The sequence below is a fragment of the Osmia lignaria genome, chromosome 6 (assembly GCF_051020975.1).
Source record: "Osmia lignaria lignaria isolate PbOS001 chromosome 6, iyOsmLign1, whole genome shotgun sequence".
In the NCBI taxonomy this organism is placed as follows: domain Eukaryota; kingdom Metazoa; phylum Arthropoda; class Insecta; order Hymenoptera; family Megachilidae; genus Osmia; species Osmia lignaria.
Genome location: NC_135037.1, coordinates 6,019,198 through 6,042,013, shown reverse-complemented (window position 1 = coordinate 6,042,013; position 22,816 = coordinate 6,019,198). Strand labels below are relative to the sequence as shown.

At 36.5% G+C, this 22,816-nt stretch overlaps 1 protein-coding gene across 2 annotated transcripts in view; it reads right to left on the bottom strand.

The window, feature by feature from the left end:
* timeout (circadian regulator timeout) overlaps positions 1 to 22,816 on the bottom strand; it is a 140,686-nt gene that overhangs the window by 5,728 nt on the left and 112,142 nt on the right. For both annotated transcript variants that reach the window (XM_034318701.2, XM_034318702.2), the window contains exons 16-20: positions 4,445 to 4,519; positions 4,288 to 4,369; positions 4,026 to 4,224; positions 3,378 to 3,615; positions 2,989 to 3,086 (exon numbers count right to left, since the gene is read on the bottom strand). In XM_034318701.2, coding sequence (XP_034174592.2) covers positions 2,989 to 3,086; positions 3,378 to 3,615; positions 4,026 to 4,224; positions 4,288 to 4,369; positions 4,445 to 4,519 — 692 coding nt within the window. The remainder of the gene's footprint in view (positions 1 to 2,988; positions 3,087 to 3,377; positions 3,616 to 4,025; positions 4,225 to 4,287; positions 4,370 to 4,444; positions 4,520 to 22,816) is intronic.

The following is a 22,816-nucleotide window of genomic DNA, read 5'->3' as shown; positions in this document are numbered from 1 at the left end:
TTTACTTTACTCCCCTACTTAATGCTCATTTCGGTAAGTCGATGCTTAGTTTACCAAGAAACTATACTAAGTCTCTGTGATAAGAGAAAAGTAGATAATACGGCTCATTATTAAAATAATCATAGGAAGGATTAAAGTGCCATAATAGAAAACTGGAGAAGAGTATTGTTAACAAAGAATTGAGAAAAGAAGAATTCTAATAAATTATTGAACAGCATTCCAAATATTTGTCACGAGAAAATACTTCTAGAGTTGGATATCATTACTGAAAGTTACATAGACTTACAACGGTAAACATCATTAAACTTTACCAAAGTGAAATGTTAAATTGCTTATTTTGAATTTCAACTGAAATACAACATTTACAGTGATTAATTCGGCGTCAGATAAACTTTGAGGAAACTTCTCTAGAAGGAATTTCTTAGGAAATCAATAATACTCCAAGCAATCCAATCAGCTTTTACTAAGGGTAGAATATCAGTCAGTCCCTTCTTGTTAATGATGGTATTTACTTATAACAAGCTGTACATAAGCACCAGATTAATACATGTAACCATCTAAAATTACAATTCAAATTTTAAATAAAAAATTCAATTTTCAAAAAATTTAACAAATATTCGACAAACTTTGCAGAATGAATATTAATGAACATTTTAATTATTCAAATTATCCCATAATCGGTGAGTGATTAAAAATAATAAAAATACAGGGTGTATACTTTTTAAAGATGGTACTCATTATATTTATAAAATTTATGAATTATGCACTCATTAAATAATCAAGGAATAGTTATACAGGAATTCTATTGCAATAATCAGTCAAGAAATCAATAACATCCCAAGAAAGCCAAGACTCGGTCCGAATCGATGATAAAGGGACAATCAGCTCCCTTTACTACAGTAGCAACGGGTGCACACCTATGATTAATCGTCAATTTTGAAGTGGGGTAATACCGTTTTAACGCTACTCAGATATATCGTCGCCTTTTCCCCCAACTCCGCCCATCTATCTCTCTTACTTTCCCTCTATTTCTCTTTGGCGCACGTGCTTCCATGTCTCCTAGACGCCTTAAAGCAGGTAATGTCTTAAGATTATCGGTATAACGTGTCCTGCCGTGATGTTGTCCGATGGGTTTTCCACCCAGTAAACAAAACAGTGTAACGTGAAGAGTCCAGTTAGATCACGAACCAAGTATTAAATGCATAAATAAATGAAAAATAATATTTCTTATTTCTATGTTAGACTTTTTAAACGAACCTTGTTCGAATGTTTCATTGATGCTTCGTTCGATTACCAAGCGACGCGTTTAAAAGTGCATTACATGTAAACTTAACGATCATGCAAATAGGGAATCTCATTTCACCGTACATTTTCATGCAAATTTTCTTCGAAAGTTTCGCTGTTACATTCGCACTTTTTAGAGCTCGGAAAATTCTGCTTTTCGAGCTATGCAAATCCATAATACATGAATTGGCAGTTACTTGTTCCGAAAGGTTTTGTTTAAAATCGTATTGTAAACTAGTCTGAAAAGTTGTCGCATAAAGGATTATTCAGAAGGTAGTAGGACACGAGAAAAGGACGAAACGAGTATCGGTATAACGAAACATTGAAATCTCAGCCATTCTTTACTTCGCTGTTAATTCACCGCTACACTTTTCTTTTCTTCTTTTTAATAATCTTTTCTATGCTCATTGTTACTGAATATTCTTTCACCTGTGAATAGTATTATACTGGAAGCATTGATACTGTTCAACAATAAAACAGTTATGAAAATCACATTTTTTTCTGTGGTATTTTTTATCCGATGCTCATTACAATTTCTAAAATTTTTCTAACAATAAGCATTGTTATTTATTGATCATTAGTCTGATAATTTTTCTCAGTTGCTAATAACTGGACTTAGGTTTTTGAATTTTTTTAAATAATAAATCTACACATTAATTACTCTTGGAATCATTCCAACAGTCAGTGAAATTGAAGTAGCAAGGGTAGGAGTGTAGCAGGACAGGTATGTATGCAGAGGAAGGATTCATTCAAAGTTAAGGGAGCATCGTCTATTTATGTGTCTAGCTTCCTCTCGAAAATCTTGGATAGGAAAACGCAAACAAAGCGATAGCTTTTCATAGGATGGCAAGGCGCCGGAAAGGAACACTTGACAGGAGAAAATCTCGAGATACATCCATCCAGGAACGTAGAAGTCGCCGAGGGAGAAGAACTCTTGCTGGCGCAGCGGAAGTCGTGATCCACGCAGGAACAGAGGAACTTCCTTCTCGAACCGAGAAGATCGAGAGAGAAAAGGGGCTAAGGAAAGCTTCTCGCTGAAATTGTCTCCCGAGAATTTACAGTTCCTACAGCAATTCTCTGGCTCTATTTTTTGCATATGTGTTTACCCCGTCAACGACGCCAGTCCAGAAACTTATTTTCGAGGCTGAGACCACCCCTCGTTTCCTCAAGTTCCTCGTAAATCATTGACATTGTCAGGGTTTCGTTGATGAGAACAGACCAAAGACGAATTGTTGAAAGATGATGTACAGTAGAAGAAATTTAACGAACAATTGATGATTAACAATAATTAACAAAAAAAGATTGATTTCCTTTTATATAGAATTTAATTCGTCATATCAAGGTTCCTAATACCAGGAAAACATTTATTAACTTCAGTATGAAGTTTTGAGATAGATATATGTACGTCTTCCTTTAAACGAACTGTAAAGATACGTGGGTTTAGCGGATATTGGTCTCGTAGAACCGATAAATCACGGAGAAAATAATCTTTGCGAAATATAGCCACTATATTTTTTTCGTAATCGACTATTTTCGCTGACTCTGCAACTCCCGATCCCTCTTCAATTTCATTCATATAAAAAATTGACGCTCACGTGTGTTATAGAAGAAAGGGTGATAGAAGTACTACGTTTTAAAATTTAACATCTCATAACGTTGATAAAAATAGATTTAAAATGAAAAATTGTTATAGTTAGTACTTACCTTAGAATTGACAATCAAGCACAGTTCTTTCAGCTTCTTTATAATACCACGGCGTGTTCGTTCTTGATTGATATGTTCTAATATCCAATCAATGACATCTAAACAAATAAAATATTTCTTGTTAAATAAAACAACACAGGTAATTCCTTCAAACATCTATATATATTTATATGTAATTAATTGAAGAATTTATTAATTCTAGAAATTAGAAATTTACAGCAAAAAAAAGAGATTTTGTAATTTGTGAAATTGTTTCTTAGCAAAACTATATGGAATTTAATGAAGTTTATTTCCCAGTAGAGATAGCCAGGACGAAAGGGTTAAAAATAATTGAAAAGGGAGGAAAATGTAGTAAGCCATAGAATTTAGGGAAAATCAGAGCAACGTACCCTGAGGATAGTTGTTAGTCTGATGTTCCATAAAGAGCGTGCGTAACTCGTCCTCTTGGGCCTCGGTCCAGGAGCGCTGCGGAACTTTCTTGTTATCCGTTTCTGCGTTATAACCATCGATGACTTCAGCCGCGTCACGAGTGGTCTTCCAAAAGAGCAGCTCCATGTACGCTTTCTGGTTCTTCTGGGCGACTTCGATAAAACGTCGGATTATGAAGACAGCGAACTTTTGAAGTTCCTGCAAAGAGGGTCTGTCGGTTTTTATCATAGCAGACAAGTACCCCATTAAATAGAACGCATGGATGCAAATTCGACGAGATAATTTGTCGAGCTGAGAGAAACCAGAATCCACAGAATGTTGTTTTTAAAATTGTCATTATATTTTATTTAAATTTTAAACTGATCATTTAACATGCAACAGTCTCGTTCATTCGTTTCAAGGTATGATAAAATTAAAAATACAATGTAAAAATTATACGGTTTCGTGGCTTTAATTATGAAATTAATCTCTTGAATTTAAATAACGAGCTTTGCAGAAATCTCATTTATTTTCTGATGAAATTAACTCTTTCAGGTACGACGTAATTAAGATTATTTCTGCATACAAATACCATTTAATTTCTTCATTTTTGTTTGTTTTTAAATTACCTTGTGACCTGGATGTTTCGATTCAAGAATTCTTTGAAAAACGCGGAACATAGATGCCTGAAACATCATTCCTGGCATTTTACAATCCCAAGCAATTCGATGAAGCATTTTATTGACATAATGGTTTACGTCGTCCGTGTTTTTATCAAATTGTTGCAGCAGAACCAACATAGCTTTAACAATTTTCACATTGGCGAATCTTAAACAAAATTTCATATTAGGAACATTTATTTAGTATTAAACAATTGCCTTCGTAATTTACCTCTGAACGAATTCAGGAAAATTGAAATTAGTTTCCACAGCTACAGAATCTGGTTGGGATTCTTCCTCCTCGTCTTCTTCCTCTTTTGAAACAATATATTTTATCCTATGTAACTTACAGAATTTCGTAAAAAAAAACAACATTTGTTATACATTACCTGACACGTTATTAAGAAGATTCTCGATATTTTCCTGCTGATTCGTCTCGTTTTGTGTAACAGGATCATCTTCCACTAGTGAGAACAGAACGAGATATTAACATTAAAAGTGATTTAAAAAACAAATAATATAATTTCTAATTTTTACATTTCATACAATTTGATATAAAATTCAGAAACATGAATAATAATATAAATATCAATTCAAATTTTCTATGTGGGGAGGATTTGGGGTCTCCTCCCCTATATCTCCTCCTTAGGAATAGCTAAAGGGGGAGGTGAGGGTCTCTGTAAGGGGAAGCTTACGGCGAGGGTGGAAAACCCACGAACCCCCAAACTCGAGGAAGCTTATGGAGGAGGTTTTCAGCCCCAAATGCTGAGGGAAGGGGCATCGCCATTGTTTCTGGAGAAACCTACTATGCCCGAAACTGTACATCGCTCTTTACAGCGTTTACTTCAAAAATCACGTAAACGACGTATAACAATTTCCGAATTCAACTACTCCATTGAATCGCACCAGAGAAGACTCAACGAATGTCGACAGTCGTTTTTGGTCATGATCGAACTCGGACAAATCGTAGGTGGGGGATTTAGACCGCGAAAGCGGAGATCACGGGATGGTTTGTTAAAATCCATCGATGAAAAAAATAAAAAGCGGATCGTGGGAGGAAAAAAAAATGGTCGCGGTTGGATTAATTTACGGAGGTCATGCGGAATTCCGGAAATGGCGATTGTTCGGTCCGCGAAACGGCCACTGGAATCCGCATGTATACACGCGGAGCGGGAACGTGGAATCCGATCGGTCCGATTTCACAGGTTTCGGGTTAGCCCGGGATTTTTTCCTATTTCTCTGCATTGCAGCAGCCGAACCCCGACCAACGAATTAAGCAGCCGTGGAAAGACGATTACATTTTCGACGAGTCTGACGGGGCCAGTGGCCGGTGAAAAATTGCACCGGGTGAAAGCAACGATTGGATCGGCACAAAGCCTCGTTACGCGGTAAATTTTCTAAGGCTTCGCCGGCGTATCCTCTTTCTTCGTTTCCTCGAAGCTGTATTTCGCTTGAACCTGCCAATGGACTGGTTCGAGCTTCGAATCGTGAACGAAATTTCAATTTGTCTTTAATTTATCATATTCTTCTATTTTCTTTTTATAGTGTTACGTGACGCTATTTCTATAATCGTGATTCGTACTTTGAATAAATTTTTCTAAACATAATATCATGCCTAATAATGCAGGAACTTTAGACGTCGCTCAACACAGAAACACGTTAAAATGAATCGTTCTAAAACAGTTGCAGGACGAAGTATTCAAAATTATCGTGCAAAGTTTCGTTTCAAGTGTTCCGTGTTGCTCCGACCAAAGAAAACTTTGCCAGCTGTCCGAAGAATCCGGTTTGCTTGACTGATGTCGACGACGATGCTATTTCAACCGAAAGTTTTAATTGTTCCTTTCCATGGTATTCTGAACTCGCTGCGCTGGCTCCAGATAAAATAAAGCCTTCTAAGGAAATCGCGACGTTTTCATCTAAACTTCAAAGATTTCTTCGTGGTCGAAATAAATAGAACGTGTTCAGTCTACTAGGACAAAAATCAATTAACAATTTACGGGTTAATTGAGAACGTATAATAATTTATAGAATAAGAAATAATTCCTCTCATTAATCATTCGTTAGCAGCAAATTCTACAATTAGCTCTGCACTATTTTTGAGTAGTAAAGATAGATTTATGCAAAGATAGATTTAACTTCAATAAATCCTTGCATTATTCATTTGACGAAAATTTTGGAGGAAGGAAGTTCATTTTAAAAATACATACGTACACATTTTCTACTCGGCAATTAAGATCTATAAATGTCAAACCCTTCATCTTGAATTCCGTTAAGGTATAACTAACTGATATAATCTTGGAATACAATCTTGTTAGGTGCAGAGGAGTTATAATATAATTCATAGACACGAGAATTGTTAGGGTCTCGTACTCCATCTAGGAATTGCATATCTATACAAGAGTTTCGAAACTGAACACGTCCGACAATGTCCCATCAAAGCTCTTTGAGATATTAGCAACAATGCATATATAAGATAGATAATGATGCACACTACTTATACTTGTTTATTCCTTCAGCTACTTACGTATGATCCGCCTAAATATTAAAAACTATCCTCTAAATTAAATTTTTCTTATTTATATATTCAAGTTTTTAATATTACGTTCTTGCAACCTGCAGGGTTGCAATTTTAGCCTTCTATAGAACAAATCATTGATTTAGATTCTTATCTGGAATAAATTAATCTTTAACCCTTTGAGGAGGGAGCATTGTTAAACTTGCACAGAGTATGATTAATTAAAAAGATAACAATTCTATCCTTCAAAGTACATATTATAAATCATTATTGCCTACACTTATAGCTGTTTTGTATCAAGAATATAACATAATATGTACAGAATTATAAATTATAAAGGGTTAAAAATATGACTTGAATGCTATCTAATTTTCTCTTTGCTCAGTTTATGAATTTCCTATGGGTGCGAAATTCGAAAACACTATCGAGATTCTGCATACTTATCTATCTTCATGGAAAATGGAACATGGTACTAAAATGTAAGAGCACTTCGTTAGTAAAGTCTGGTTCATCTGATAGATTAACCACTTACGTACATTAGTGTGTGTGTAGGTACTCTGGCGTCAACGATTACTAACGGTGCATGACCAAAGTCTCCTGATAACTCCGGTTATGTCTTGTTACAGGCTTATCGATCGGCCCTACGATTCAATGGTGACATATAATGGTGCAGCTGCGTGTGCACAGGTGTGTACGCATACAGGTGTCTGAACTATACAAAGGCGATTTACAAGCGATGAGAGTGTCGCTTCTATCACGTCCATGACGACGCTTGATTGATTTACGCGCTCCTAGCAAGTTTTGTTTAATTAGATTTTATCGTGTTTCGTAGGGACAGTAGCGTGATAAGAATTATTAACACGTTAGCTATTGCAGTGATAATGAACGTGTCTGTGCATAGTACAGTATCGGGCATGGTAGTCTTTCCCAAGAGAATGGCAATACCCCCACTCGTAGGCTTCTACGAGTTCTCCCGACTTCACCCGAACGCGGTCCCGAGGCCACTGACAAAGTAGGGGCGGGGCCTCATAGGTCTGTGACTCCCCACTACTTGCGTATAAACGTTTACGCGGGAGAATTGTAATCGACAATTGTGTTATTATTCTATACTAAATTTTATGATACCTAATAATTAAAGATTACACTACTTTGTTTCTATTGTAAATCACTTTTAATATTAAATTTTATTTTTGATATTAAATTTGTAGTGTCAGTCACCGAAATGGTGTATAAATCTCATACTGTAATAACAGTTTAATATATTTAAGATATTAAAAAATTATTGGCAATTTTTGAACAACTTTATTTTATTCGAAGTCTGTTTCAATAAAATTTTATTGGAATAATGCCCAACAACAATGTGTGTTAAATTCCTGTGCAAAATTCAATATACTATATTCCACATGTCGTAAAGAATATGTTATTAACAGATAAGGAATCTCTTCACTGAATACGAGACTATATGTGAGATATTATTTCTCCCTCTGGACTGGTAGGTAATTCCTTCAAAATAATTTGCATTTCAAGTCAGAAATGTTGCTGGTAAATGTAGATTCAAGGCAATTGCACCATGCGGTTTATAGCCTGCAATCATGAATTTTATGCATGCTCATTACATTTCATTCGAGCTTCTATCTGTAGTATATCACTCTTTATTACCCACCGCAATTCCCTATTACTTTCTGCTATCTGTTTGTTTCTAAAGGCTATAATCACCTTTTAATTGAACATAAGCACGTAATACTTATTAAACATTGATGAAAAAATCATTATAAATATTTCGTATTTAATCACGATAACAATTTATGTACAACAAAATCGTTATTGATCACGAAACACGTCGAGTGGTAAAAGTTAATATGCAGTATTTCTTTCCAACGTTATCAACGATTTCTCATCCAACTGTCAGGTTTTTCGGTTATTTCAAGCCAAACAACATATCTTCAGATATAAATCCTTCCCCAAAGTGAAACAGTAGACAGTTTCTGTGAAAACAGTATCTTCTATCAACGAATTATAATTAACATTCTCGCCGAGTCTGTTCGTACTTGATACCGATCTCTCGTTACACTCACGATCTTGATCCCCGAAACATTAAATTAGGCGTTATCGTGGGTGCGAACACGAGGGTGGCATTATGCGATTGCGTTACTCGCCTGTAATAAGTGTTGCCTAACGTACACACAGTGGCTAGGTAAATAGGTTCGAGCAGGGCCTATCAGAAGTTTCATGCTTGAAAATAAGGGGCGGGGGAGGAGTGAGGGTGGTTGCGGATGAAATAGGCAAGGGAGAAACAGAGCCTGGAGTGGGTAAGGACGAAGGGACGAGGTGTAACTCGGTTTATCGTTGCCGGGACGAAAACTCTGGCGCAGAGCCCTGCTGTAATTTGTGAGAAGATAATAACCGTCGTCCATGGACACAGCTATCGAATTGCTTCTCTTTTTTATTCACACCATGTATTGCATTTAAAAAAGGCAATCTCCGAAATAATTTGCGCGCTATCGGTTAGCCGCTTTACCGAGATAGAGCCGAGGCGCGGAAATAAGTGGCATCTAAAAGCGGAAAGGGAAAATGGTGAAAGGACGATAACTGTGTTACGAATGATTTAGTTTGCAATTGTAATGCTGAAAACGAAGTAGATCACTTAACGATACTATAATTTATAAATAACACTATATGCAGCTGGCAACTAATTTCAAATTATCGATAACCATTTAAACTATAACGCAAATTCGATGAAATATTTCTGTGAAAAAATTATGAAATTTCTTATTATAAAAAAAATTTTGTCGCTTAGAGAGCTTATTGCAAAATTAGAAATTATTTTCTACCTCATACAGTCGTTTCTTTTCGAGGAAATATTTTTCTGAAAAAATGATGAAAATTTCTATTCATAAACAAAATTTTGTTGTTTAGGTAACTTAGTGTAATGCAAGAAGCAATTTTCTACCCGATACAGTCGTTTCTTTTGGAGGTACTCTAAAACACATTTCCGTCCTTCGTTGAAGAGAACTCATCCTCATTATTATAACGGTAACGCGGTTTCGGGGTGGCTACAGTTAACCAGCTTATTAACGTAATTAACGTACAGAGGGTCCTCGAAAGGGGAAGCTTCCGGTGTCGTGGTAGGAAGAAAAGAGGCTTCGCTCCCTTGCAATTTGATACTCGCCACAAAGCGACGAGCAAGACGACGTTTCTCTACTTCTTCCGCGAGACATTCTTAAAGGGCTCTTTAGAATCAGCTTTCCCGGTTGCTCTTTGTCCGCGTATCATCACGCGAGGGTTAAAGTTAGAAAAAAGCTTTGATGTTCACCGTCCGTCGGCCTTTGAATGTACATGGGAAGCTGAGCATTTTTTTTTCTTTTTTCTTTTTTCATGAAAAAATTCTCCGCTCTACGAGCCTAAAGGGACGTTTTAACGTGTGCTATTTATACAATCTCCTATTTACACGCCTCGCCTGTGTGCGCAGAAACTTAGGCCACTCTTTCACACCGAGCTTTCAATGAACTCACCGAAGTGACTTTTTAACCCTCCAACAGCGGAGTCTGGGTCAACTTACTCAAACTTACAAAAAATATATAAAAATATTAATCTAAAGTTAAACGTATCATTTTTAAATAAAAGAATTTCATATATTTGAAGAATAATATGAAATACAAAATTAAATTAAAACTGGGTCTCTCTCCATAGTCCGCCGTCCGAAGCAATGAATTAAATGATATTATTACTATAAAATGATTAGATATTTACCACTGCTTTCTATAAAAAGATAAAATCACAAAGCCAACATCTATCTTCGTTCACTGTCATTTCTTCAAACACGTTCAAACAACCATTAATTAGCAGGGTCTATAATTAAACACGAACTTTCGTGGGGACGAGCCGAATTGATCGCATATCGTGGCTATTATTACAGAAAAACAATAATAACCGGTAGGTAGGTTTGACCTACCTACCCTATTTACCTAACTTTCCACTACCGGTGATTGATCGACTCCTAATTGTTTCGCGAGCTCTGTAGCCAATTAAGTTGTATTTACCGATAACAAGTTACCGATCATTTTCATTTATAATATCGTACTGCTGTGAAATATGGATGTTGTCGCGAAGGTTTCTTTCCAAAGGATTTCATCGAAAGAAAATAGAAAATGGTAGGAAAGCTGGAAATTGAATGGCAAAGTTGGCGAAGTATGGCAGGTTTAACCGCCGTAGCGAAGTTCAGAATTTAAAAGCAGTAAATACTAAGTCCTGTAAGTAGCGCTCGAGCTTGCAATTTGATACGACTGGCAATCTGACAGCTAAACAGGTTATAGAGGTAACTTTTATAGTCGACCTACTGAATAACAATCTCGAGATTTTATTATTCCGCCAGAATTATATTCTACCGTTTGTTGGAACTTTCTACGTATAACGAGAAAAGAAACTTTCTCGACGACGAAGAAGCTGCAGTTCTATGGTATATCATCCAAGGGCGTGTCTGTATAAAAAGCGAACCATGATTTCTTATAACAGAACAAGAAACAAGTCGTACCATTTCTTCCAGTTCATCGCTGAATAAAAATAATTAGCTTCTTTAATCGATAATATTATAGTAACACTTTACCGCTGTTACTTAATCAGCTTTCCATCGTTCTTTCTTTGTCCTTTTTAATTAACACCGTAAATTTCGAAATGTTCTTAACACCTAAAAAGGCAATGAATTTTCCTTTCAAATTAGTCCGTTTTCACCGGGAGGCGATCTTATTAACGTTTTTCCAATCAAAAAAGTCCGGCGAGTCGCTTTCATCCTCATGCGATCTTCAGCAAGCTGTTGGAACCGGATTAAAGTCTGGCTGATCTTATCCAGCGCCTTCTTAAACCTCCCCTTTGGTAGCTGCCTGATCACCAGAGCAGAAGAAGTCGTCATTATCGAGTTTTCAATGAAACCCATTGTTGGTTAATGCCGAGCCGAATCGATTATTCGCTGGCCGTCGTTTTCGGCGTCTAAAGTGCAGACTATGCGATTTTCACGTGCGGATCGGTCGACGGTTTTTACGAAGGATAACCGTTCCGATACTGGTTACACGCAAGTCACGTTTTCCACCATGGCTTTTGTTATCGAATCAGGAAGCTGGATAAGTTGAACGAATAAAATCACCGTTCGGAACTGTTACATCATCGGTCCTGAAAATTGTGTCGGGAGGACCTTTAATTTGACGATTGAAGAAATCGATTAGACGGAGGGAAAAGATTAGTAACGCTCTAATTTGTCCCGTTAAGTGAAAGAATTCCTAATGATATGGATGATGAAAACTTATAAAAATTCATAGCTCAAAGTAATTAATTTGACTTGAATTTTTAAAAATTTTAGTGCCAAAGCACTTGATCGATGCTTAAATATTTATATTTTATAAATTATTTCATTTTTTATTTTGTTTTGTGGAGTTAATCGATTTGGCGAATATTAAATGTGCAAATTAATTCGGTGCCATTAGTATCTCGCTTCCATAATTACTATAATATTTTAAATTTAAATATTTTTCCACGTTTTTGTGTATTTGAAACATGGCACAAGAATATAATAAAAATAAAACTAATTTCAATAATTGAAGCTGCTGTGGCTTTTTAAAAATATACCTTCAATCAAAAAAAAGAAAAAGGCACAGAATTAATTTGTACTCTTAATTAACAGTCAGAAGCGAATGGGTGAACAGAGACACCCTGTATATCCAGCAAAGCCGCAAGAACCTGTAACAAAATAGGTTGGCAGTTTGAGAGTGCGACGACCGGTCAGGGGATGAAAACGTTTTATATCCTGCGGCTGCATACGAGATAAAGGAGAAAAGAGGGCAAAGGATCTGAGGTGTTTATGGTCGTGCGACGCCACGAATCCAACTCGAGATGCTTACCGTTCGTTCTCCCGCAGGGTCTGCTCTCCCTGCTTCTGGCCAATCTGCTGGTTCCGTGGCAACCAGAAAATTCTGTATTCAACGGCCGTCACGGTCCGGCACTACTATTAGGCCGGTAACTACTTATTCAAACCAGATCGCTCGAAACCGGTCCCCCCTTTCTCCGAGCTAGTTGACAACTCGGTCACGTTTCACGGTAAAATCCTCGCCCGTTCCCTTTTCACCAACACCAGATGCGGTACATCCAGTGACGGTCTCGGTTTCGCAACTCGCCAGCACCGGGTACGGTCCAGGATTACCCGAACGTTGTACCAGGATACCGCTATCGGGGCCGGCAATAAGACTAACGCCGCAAACGTTACCGCTACAGCTTGCGTTTCTCCTAACGACATCATTATCAAACTATCGTGGCAGTTATTGTTAGCGGTAATCGTATTAGCCAGCCGGAAGTGGTCGAAAGGGGAACATCGGTGACGTTACAAGCGGAATCACCGGTTTAACTCGACCATCGATGCCATCACGATTTAATCTTATCGCTATTGCTACGATCCTAGCGCGGATACGGTTCATATTATTATCAAAAACACCTGTGATCGTAGTTATTATCGTCACAGAGACCTATCGCGATAGTACGCCCGGGACAATCGTTACTATACAGTTATCATGACCAAGGATGTTCCCAAAGAGTGTCCCGGTTCTAACGACAACTATTACTACCTCCGCCTACAACCACCTGACCCAACCTTTCCTGGTAACGATGTAGCCTTTGACCTGGTCTGACCGGCATAGTACTTTTCTCTTCGTCCCTCTATCAGCAGCATTCTCTCGTCTCTCTGCCCCCGTTGTTTAGGTGCAGTTTTATTGTCAGCCCAACTCCCCAACGCTTGGTGGCCGCAGTCCCGGATGCGTGACGACGTACTCCAAGCAATTCCTAGTCCAGAGGAATGGCCAACGAGATCGGAAACATGGTTCCGGGCTACGTGTCCCTTGTGTATATCGACGTGTCCCTTTTCGTTATTTCGCCTCGTTTGCCGGCAAATGCTGTCCCTCGATTTTTCCTACATATACGACTAATTACAAGTTGTTCGCTTTTTATGTGTTTCCTTGTTTCATTGGCTTTAGGGATACAATGGTCCAGTAAAACTGAGCGAAAGGTTTTATTTTAGATGGAGAATACGAAGATAATTATGGGTAAAGAAAAGGAAAATTGATAAATTTTAAAAATTTTCATTTTTTACATACCGAATGATATCTCGATTATCGGTGATGGTATTGGATTATTTTATATGGAATTTTTAAGAAGTGTTTTATCAGTTCTCGTTTTACGGTTATCACGCGTAGTTTGATCCTTCCTTCAGTACAGTCCATAAGTTTTCAATGGGGTTCAGGGCAAGGTTCGTACATGCTGATCAGTCAAAAACTTGGTGACGCTTTTGCCCTTATGACATGGTGCTCCGTCATACATGGAGATACAATTTCTATTTCGAAACCAGTCATTTATCCCGGGCAACAGCAACTTCTGTAATACGTACTGGCATTGTTGGTGCAGCATCGTTCCTTTCAAAATGAAATCGTTTTTTATCTTTAAAAGGACCGATAGCTTTTTGCACAACTTTTCATATTTTCAAGTTAGAACTTCCCTGTGCGTGTTAAAGTGTTTTTGTACGAAAAATAAGCAACCTCGATGGAGCCTAAAAACAGGCTTTTCGTTCGCTGTGGCAATAAAAATAGGGGATGAAAACTGTTTCCAAAATATATTTTTTTTTATGGTATGTTAAAAGCTACTCGTACTAGAAAAATATTGTTAGTTATTTTTAAAATACAGAGGAAGAAGAATTTGTTTAATCAAATATTTTGTGGTGATGAATAATAATTAACGAACTTCGAATTAATTAAAACTGTAGAATGAAAGCAATGGATTCAAACACTTTAAAGCTGAATAGATTATGGATTCATGGTTCGAGTCCCAAACGGATTCAAATGGGAAAACTTTTATTAACTTATGAATATTTCTTACAAAATCATCAATTTTAAGATTGCTCATATTCTGGTAAATTATACCAGCACTTATCGTTAGAGTAAAAAACTTAAATTGCTGTAAGAAACAAAATTTAGAAAATCAATTTGTAAGTAACACAATACCTATTTCTAAGATATTTCTAAGATTTTAGGCGAAAGGTCCTTCTTAACAGCTACGAATATCACACCAAGCGATCGATTCGACGTTATTGCCACATAGTTTGTGGTTGTTGGTGTCTAACACAGTAATTATCGTGCGCATCCGGAAGGTATTATTGGTAGTATTGTATGGAATCTAATACGCCTTGATCAGAGATTCCACAAGTTATCATTTCAAAGTCCTTCGTACTATTTATTTATTGCAAATGTTAATTACATTGCTATTTTCAAATAATCTTCAATGTTAAAAATAAAAAATATAATTTTCTGAACCTAACTATGACTATACTCCGTTCTAGGGTCAGAATTTCAAATTCTGGCAACAAAAAGAAAATTATAATTGCATTCTCATTAAAATTGATTAAAGCTTTATAATCACTTTGTATTTTAAACAGATTGCAGATTATTTTAATTGCATCGATATACAAACAACGAAGAAAATTGGAATAATTAGGAAGCACGCAGTACGCACAGAAACAGATCTGCCTATTAATTATTTATAGTAATGTGATATTGATCCGTCTGGCTACCTTCCACCAGACTGACCGCTCGTAAACTCCATGTACACCATCCCAGCAGCTTTAGAACGTATATGTGGATGGGTTGCTATCATTAGTGCTGGTCATGTTCTATAGGGACACTTAATGGTGAGTGGAATGAGCTACTTCAATTAACCCAGTATTTCTTATTACCGAGGTGGAAAATTTTTTTATAAATTCGAAGACTATTATCTTATTTACTAACTTCCTCTGAATAGTCTTGATTTTGATTTAAATAGCAAAAAGAATGTTATATTATTTTTGCAACATTTCGAGCAAAATTATGCTCCTCATTAGGCTTTATTATTTTTATATTTTTTCTCTTCCTTTATTTAGTTTAAATATACATTGCAATTATCTTCGGTAAAATTTATTCAACAGAAAATCTCTCTTGGCTTAAACAAACATGCTCGTTTATATTTCGTTATTAAAGTCAATATCATTTTCTATATTTCCTACAATAACCCATTATAATTAAAGGATATTTACAGGAATTATTTCATCTCTTCGTTCTATTTTACTTCAATTTGCCACAATGGACATGTCTATAATACAGTACATAGTTGTCTTGCAAATAGTAGTATTAATAGAATGAAACGCGTTATAAACTGAACACGATTATTTGTAATTATTAAATAAAGATAATTGATATGACGAGCGGTAAAACCACAGAGTTGGACGGTTGATGATACGCGACACTGATAGCGGCGATCGATGTAGCGAATTTCGCTGAATGTTTCTAAATTCATTAGTTTAATGTAACCGAATGTGGGCAACGTTTAATGCAATTAATGATTAACGACTGCAGTTAAAATATTTGATTACTAATTACAATTAATAATTAAATGAAAACCGATACACTAAATTATTGCTCGGACATGATTTAATAATATCAAAGTACCTATTACAAAACAGCAGTTAACAATTAATATCCATAATTAGGGTCTGATTACTAATTTGAACAATCAATTAAATCCACAAAAATTTACGATGATTAATTTATCGTAAGCATTAATGAATCAATTAAATTGAGAGTTTTAATCTCTTGAAGTTTTTAGTGTTAGTTCGATGCGCGTTAGCAGTGGGCTGTTTAATTAATTAAATGCACCGTGATAGTAACAACTCGTTCCAATTCTGTGGAAACTTCAGAAACATTATTATCGAACAACTTTCATCGAAATATTAATTAGAAATTTATTTCAAATATTTAATTTATACATTTGTATCAGTACAAATTTTTATTAACTATTCTGGAAAAGAAGAGTTAATTTTCGAAGGTGTTCAATTCATTTCTATAATTTTCATTTTATAATTTTCAGAAGTAATTAACTTTAGGTAAGATGGCGTTTCAATTATCTTCTACAAACGATGCCTTATATTTTATCGTCCCGTCGAGTTTCACTTTTATCTGAAATTAAAACGTCGTTTTACGTGTCAGAAAGTGGCGTGGCCGAGTTTGATACCTTCTATAATCTTCACGATGGTTTTCACCTATTACGGAAATATTCGAGGAAAGCAAAAAGGTCTAAAAGTATGTGAAAAATGACCAAATAAATTTAAGATCCCCTTTTATGTTGTCCCCTCCTGTTTTTTCAATTTCAAATGAAAAATGACCAGTTTAATAAAACTACAGAAAATTCGTGAATTTTACTAGAATCAAAATTTCAATTGTTATTCTGGAAATCGTAAACTGATAGTTTTCACAAGTTTGATCGTTAGAGCGTTTAAATCTCTTTTCGTAACTACCTAATGCGATCATCGGCTATCATTCGCTTCGGCTCGGGCGCACTTTGCGAGACTCATAGCTCCCCTGTGTATTTACGGAAAATCGGGTGGAAAATTAAGTTACAGGAAGGGTTAGGAAAGAACCCTTTGCCTGCTTTTTCATCACGGTAGGATAATGACCGCGTTTGTCCTTCGTGATACCTATTTCCTGGGAGCCTCTTTACGACTTTCCCGCGTGTTTGTTGCGATACTAACGACCAGCTACCGGCCACCACCACCGCCGCAGATTAACTTTCCGCGTTCCCATCATTTTTCTCCATTAGCCGAAGATTTACGAGGGGTTTTCGCGCTAGTCCGCGATACTGCGTACAGTTGGAATCGTGTAATTGGACTTTCCTCGGTAACAGGTGCGTTAAAACACCGTTAACTTGCAAACTTCTTTACGTGTTGCGCTCGAGGAGGAACAGATTCATGTTAAACATATATCTTTTCTTAACTATTTCGTGTTAAGTACATCGTTTCAGTTTCGTTATTCTTACATCTATTTCCATTTATTACATCAAATAATTGCAAACTTTCAAATTAACGATATCGCTGAAATTATCGACCACAGCATATTTCTATTCGAGTCACACTCGTAATGCAATTTACGGTTCAAATGTGCCTTTGGCTGGTATTTTTAGTGTGATTCAACTTTGAGTTAAATTCTAATTATAATTTTCCCAGTCAAGGATCAAGGAGTTAAATTCTAATTATAATTTTCCCAGTCAAGGATCGCTGAATGCTATGTATGCATAATACATCAATTTTCTTCATTTATTTTGAAATTCGAGCAATTAATACCTTTGACTAACGTGACGATCGAAAAAATCCTAGCAGAAGGAATTAATGATAATTTTAAAATGTTATAAAAAAAGAAATTCTTTGACGTTTCATAAATATTCCCGTACACAGATATTTTCATGATTGCATTCAATGAAGTAATAAAAAATTTTCGACAAAAATACTAATCGCATTTTTGTCAAAGATGTGCCAATAAAAATTTCATCGCCTACGTTTGGATATTAAAGAGAATTAAAGCTGTGGAAATTACGCTAGTATCAATTGTTTATGCAAAAATTGAAAGAAACGAGGCCCGATTATTTTTCCGCAAGGATATTTCACGTTGCAAAGGTAATTTTCGTTGGGCAACACTCATTCCGGCTGCTTTTGGAGCACTTCCAAAGAACAGGGAACGAGGCTGCTCCGATAATATCGCTTTAGTGACATAAAATGTCCCCATTATCGTGCGAAATGAACTGCGGGTCGATTCCAAACGGTCTAATAAAGAGGCAAAAGTTTGGCAAGCGTCGTTTTTTATTTCATCCACCAAGTACCAGGAGCCTTCTTTCATCTGGAACCTACTTCTTGACATCCTGTATACTCGAAAGCTCTATTTCCAGAGTGTATCGAGTGCATCGAATGCATTCAGTGAATATCATGGTTATTGAACAGCAAAAAATTGGGGAGAATGTGAAGGGTTGTGAACGAGAATTAACCATGAAAACGTACAATTTTACATTATATATAGAATTATAATTAATTTTTCAATATCATGTAAGTAACAAATATTTGCTTGTAATTGATCAGACACTTTTTCTTTCTTTTTTTCCATCATACACGTAGTGTTCTTTTCCATTTTCTTCACAGGAAAATATCAGGAGGATAGATAAAAACATAAGAGGTAAGATCGACGAAAAAGGGACAACGTAAAGGGACACGATAGAAGGAACTTCCAAGTTTGGTATATAAAATTCCTGCTACTCTCTTTCCTCTCTGTCGCCTTCCATCTCAGTGGCCGTTTTTCCCTTCTACTCCTCGAAACGTTTGCCAACAGCTATTTATCGCGAGACCGCCTTGGAGAAAAACGAAAAGTACTCTATTGTGGCCATTGCCAGCGTCTCCGACTCAAAAGTTAGGGACAACTAACGTACACAGGAGACGAGTGACGAATGATAAAGAGCGGTTGGTACACTCGCGATCAAATCAGACTTCCCTAAGGAAAATGACGATGTAGGGGAAGCAGGAATTTTCAAAACCTCCGTTTTTATGATATTAAAAAAATGATTATAAAATATTTTTATAGATGTAAAAAAATGCAATTTTTAATAAGAACAAAAATATCTTATTTCACTTGTAAACTGTTAATTTACGACTCTTCAGTTAGCCTCTTTGGGATCTTAGAGATAGTCCAGATCCTCGCAGGGTCACAGGACGAATGTAGGACGAATGCAGGGCAAATGCAGGACGAAAGTCCGATTCGGCCCACCTCTACATGATCATTTACCCTAAAAAGTTTCTAGTATTTCTACAGCTCCCAGGCTTTCTACGCTTCGGCGCGCTCGAAAAGAGCAGTTTGAATTCAGACGTCTTATTGTTAGAATAAAGTGTATACCTATAGTACATATTCACCACAATGTGTACAATTTATTTAAACCACCTCCTATACATTTAATAACACTATAGCTTTTAAAGGACCTTTTACCAATAAATTTTTAACCGACCAAGCGATCGATTCGACAAGCCCTGCTTACCGCTGCAACTTGTAAAAGAATCTCTTTCCTATATGTCCTTAACTCCACTTGAAATTGAAACATTTTTCATACGATTAGCCGTAGGAACAGATTCGATTCGATATAATGGTAGTAGATGTTGCGGTCACATCAATTTGTAAGAAAAAGTGAGACAGACGTTCAGCCGTTTAAGGCGATAAGACGACATTACTCTGTTCTTTCAGGTTGTAGAGTTTAACACACACGTGCGAAGATAGGGGCACGTTAAAGAGTCGATCATCAATCAAGATTTAAGAGACTAAGCGGGCACGTCCTTGAACTTTGAACACCTAGTCCCGTTCTTTGAAGCGAAGAAAGCAACCAGGCTCCTCTATTGTTGGTTCGATCGATCGGACACCATAGAGAATAGGACTTACGGTGTCGCTGGTAATCCTTCGCAAATCCTGACGGTGTTATATATGTCGCACGTAGAAGGCGTCCATCTTGATTCACGACAGGAATTTTTACGAGAAACAGATGTAGTAATCCGTAAATACGTTTCATGTCAGGCTAGACGTACTTCGGGTTAAAATATTCAAAAGGACCGTCGGCTAACGATATCAACGACAGATATGGGAACATATATCGAGAGGCAGATTTTCGTATTCCCGTCTTGGAAATGAAGTATTAGGATTTTTCTTCCTCCGATACGTAAATTTTTCCAATCATTTTTATTTTTATTGGAGATATTAGAAAGAAATTAGACATTCGAATGCCACAGTGAAACCGACTACGCATAGTCAGACACACAACTGCAATAGATACAATAATTAGGAAAAAATAATTTCTTCAGTTTTCTCTTTTTTGAATTGAATGGAACAACATCAAGAAGATAGCAAATGGAGAATTTTTAAAAAAGAATAAAGAAATGAATTTTGCAACCATTGATTTAAAAATGTATTTTAGAATGGTTATTATAGAAACAAAGCACATGGTATATCAGATATCGCATGAAAATCGAGAGAACGATTGTCTAACAGCACGAAATGAAAGAAAGAAGGGGTAGGAGGGGCAGGAAAGAATTCTTGAGAAGAAAGGCAAGTAAAAATAAAAGAAAGGTACAAGTGAGCACAAGATTAAAACCATGAGTAAAAGAACTTTAAAACGTCAGTGAGTTTGGTAGAAATTCGTTGAAAATAAAGCTTGCATTCTTGGAGAAGCACTGCAACTTGTTCTACTTAAATATTATTAATGATAGCGGATGTTGGCAGTTTCATAGCTTCTTTTGCTTAATCTTAAAAATTTGTTTCATCAGTGCTGTTTCATCATTAATTTTCTTATACCATATTTTAATAAACCTATCGAATTATCAATTTACGTTTTATCAAATATTATACTATTTAAGATAACAATGTTAATATCACAAATTCATTACTGTGACACATCGTTTGAAATAAAGGGGTTGTATTTTACACACATCGGTTAAATATATAAATCAGTTTCTCGCAGAATCTAATCCTTTCAAAAAATATAGTACGCTATAAATTCTAACAGTACGTTCTTTAATCCTTTACAATCTCTATGCACTGTTACCTTCTGGTTGGTACATTTGTTTAATTTCCTTTGCCCCAAAATTTATTCGCGTTTTCGTATCGCATTGTTAGTACGCAACAAAGTACATTCGCGTAAAATGTATTACATTTTACATTTCCAGGTACTAACGTCACCTTTAATTCGATCCCATGATTACTGTAATTAAATAACTAATTGTAAGTTCTACCCAATTTGTTTCTGCACAACAGACCGTGTATTCAGAAACATATGTCGGTACTGTGTGAAACTAATTATTCATAGACGTGCTTACATATGTTCCAGCTATTACGTACACGTAAACGTTATGCTAATTTGTTTACTGAATAACAAAGGTTTCAAGTTTTGCTCAAATATTGAAATATTTTGCTCAATAACGAATGCATAATATTTCACAAAGTTAAGTCAAGATGACTTTTATTTATATTGTGTATTCAACTACGAAGAGTAGATTATGTGCCGACATAAAATTTTATTATTAATTTCCAAGTATTCATTTTTATAGAAGCTAAACTAAGATAGTATAGGTACCATAAAATGGTACTATTTGGTCTTGGCCCACCTCAACTCTCACATAGTTTCGACTACTATATTGTATTATTAGCTGAACTGGTTACATCTACTAATTAGGCTCGGCTAAAATTAAATAATCCCCTTGCCCCTGTGCCGTCCCAAGTTTCAATTTACCAGACGTGAAGGGTATTTATTCTTCAGGTACCGTCTTCCGCTGACAAGAAGGCCCATAAGAATAACGCAGTCTCATTGATCACGCCCCACTAATTAGGCTCGTGTGAAAAAGGGGGTCAGTCGATGTGTGCAAAGCACCCTCTTTTATCTTGTATCATCCCGCTACATTTCTTATGATCAGATGACAGTACTTATTTTTGAAATACAAAAACAAAAACGAAAATTTAAAAAAATCCCATTTTATATAAAATCGAGAAAGTGGCGCGAGCTTTCCATATGACCGAATCTCAAAAATCCCAGTTCTTATTTTGATCAGAAACTGATAGAAACTATTTGACACTTCATCGATTAATCAATGGGCGACTATTAAATTACGGCGTATCCTGGGTGGTAGGTATGATCGGAAGCAAATCCTGCTACGGCATACCGAGCGTAAAAGGGGTCCCTGTAGTGTCGCGGTTCCAGAGAGGGAACAGAAGAGGGGTGAAATTGACCGGCGTCGTTGCCACTTGAGGACCAGCCGGTAATTACGAGCTATCCCCATGGCCCATTGCCATTGCCGGCTGGCAGCTTTGGATATCGTTGGTTGGCCCGAACAGTCGGCTGGTCGTCTGTTCGTAGATATACATAGCACTCAGCATTGTTCCTGGCGGGTACGCGCATTTACTCGTTTCTGCAACACAGAGCCAACGGTTCCTCCTTTCTCTCGAAAACCGTCCTACGTCCGAGTTCTAAATCATGCCTATCTCCTGGCTTAACTAACAATGCAACCGCCGACACTCCGCTGGCCCGTCTTTCCTGCTTATTATCCTTTCCCTCGTTTCTCGCTAATCCGTAACCGCGTTAATAAAAGATTCCTCGATATCCTCCACACTCGTTGAACATTTCCAACGCGAATTTTGAATTCATGCTGAGAGCTGGCTTTAACGGGTTTAATCATTTGAGCCTTTCCAAACGAATTCATTAGTTACTTTTCTGGATGTAGTTGAAATATTCTACTTCAGGTTTGAAAAATATGTTCGCTATGGAGTTTAGCATTTTCGACGTCAGTGATGTTGAAAGAAATTTTGTTTAAAATATTTGTACATACCGGTGTTTGAATGTTATT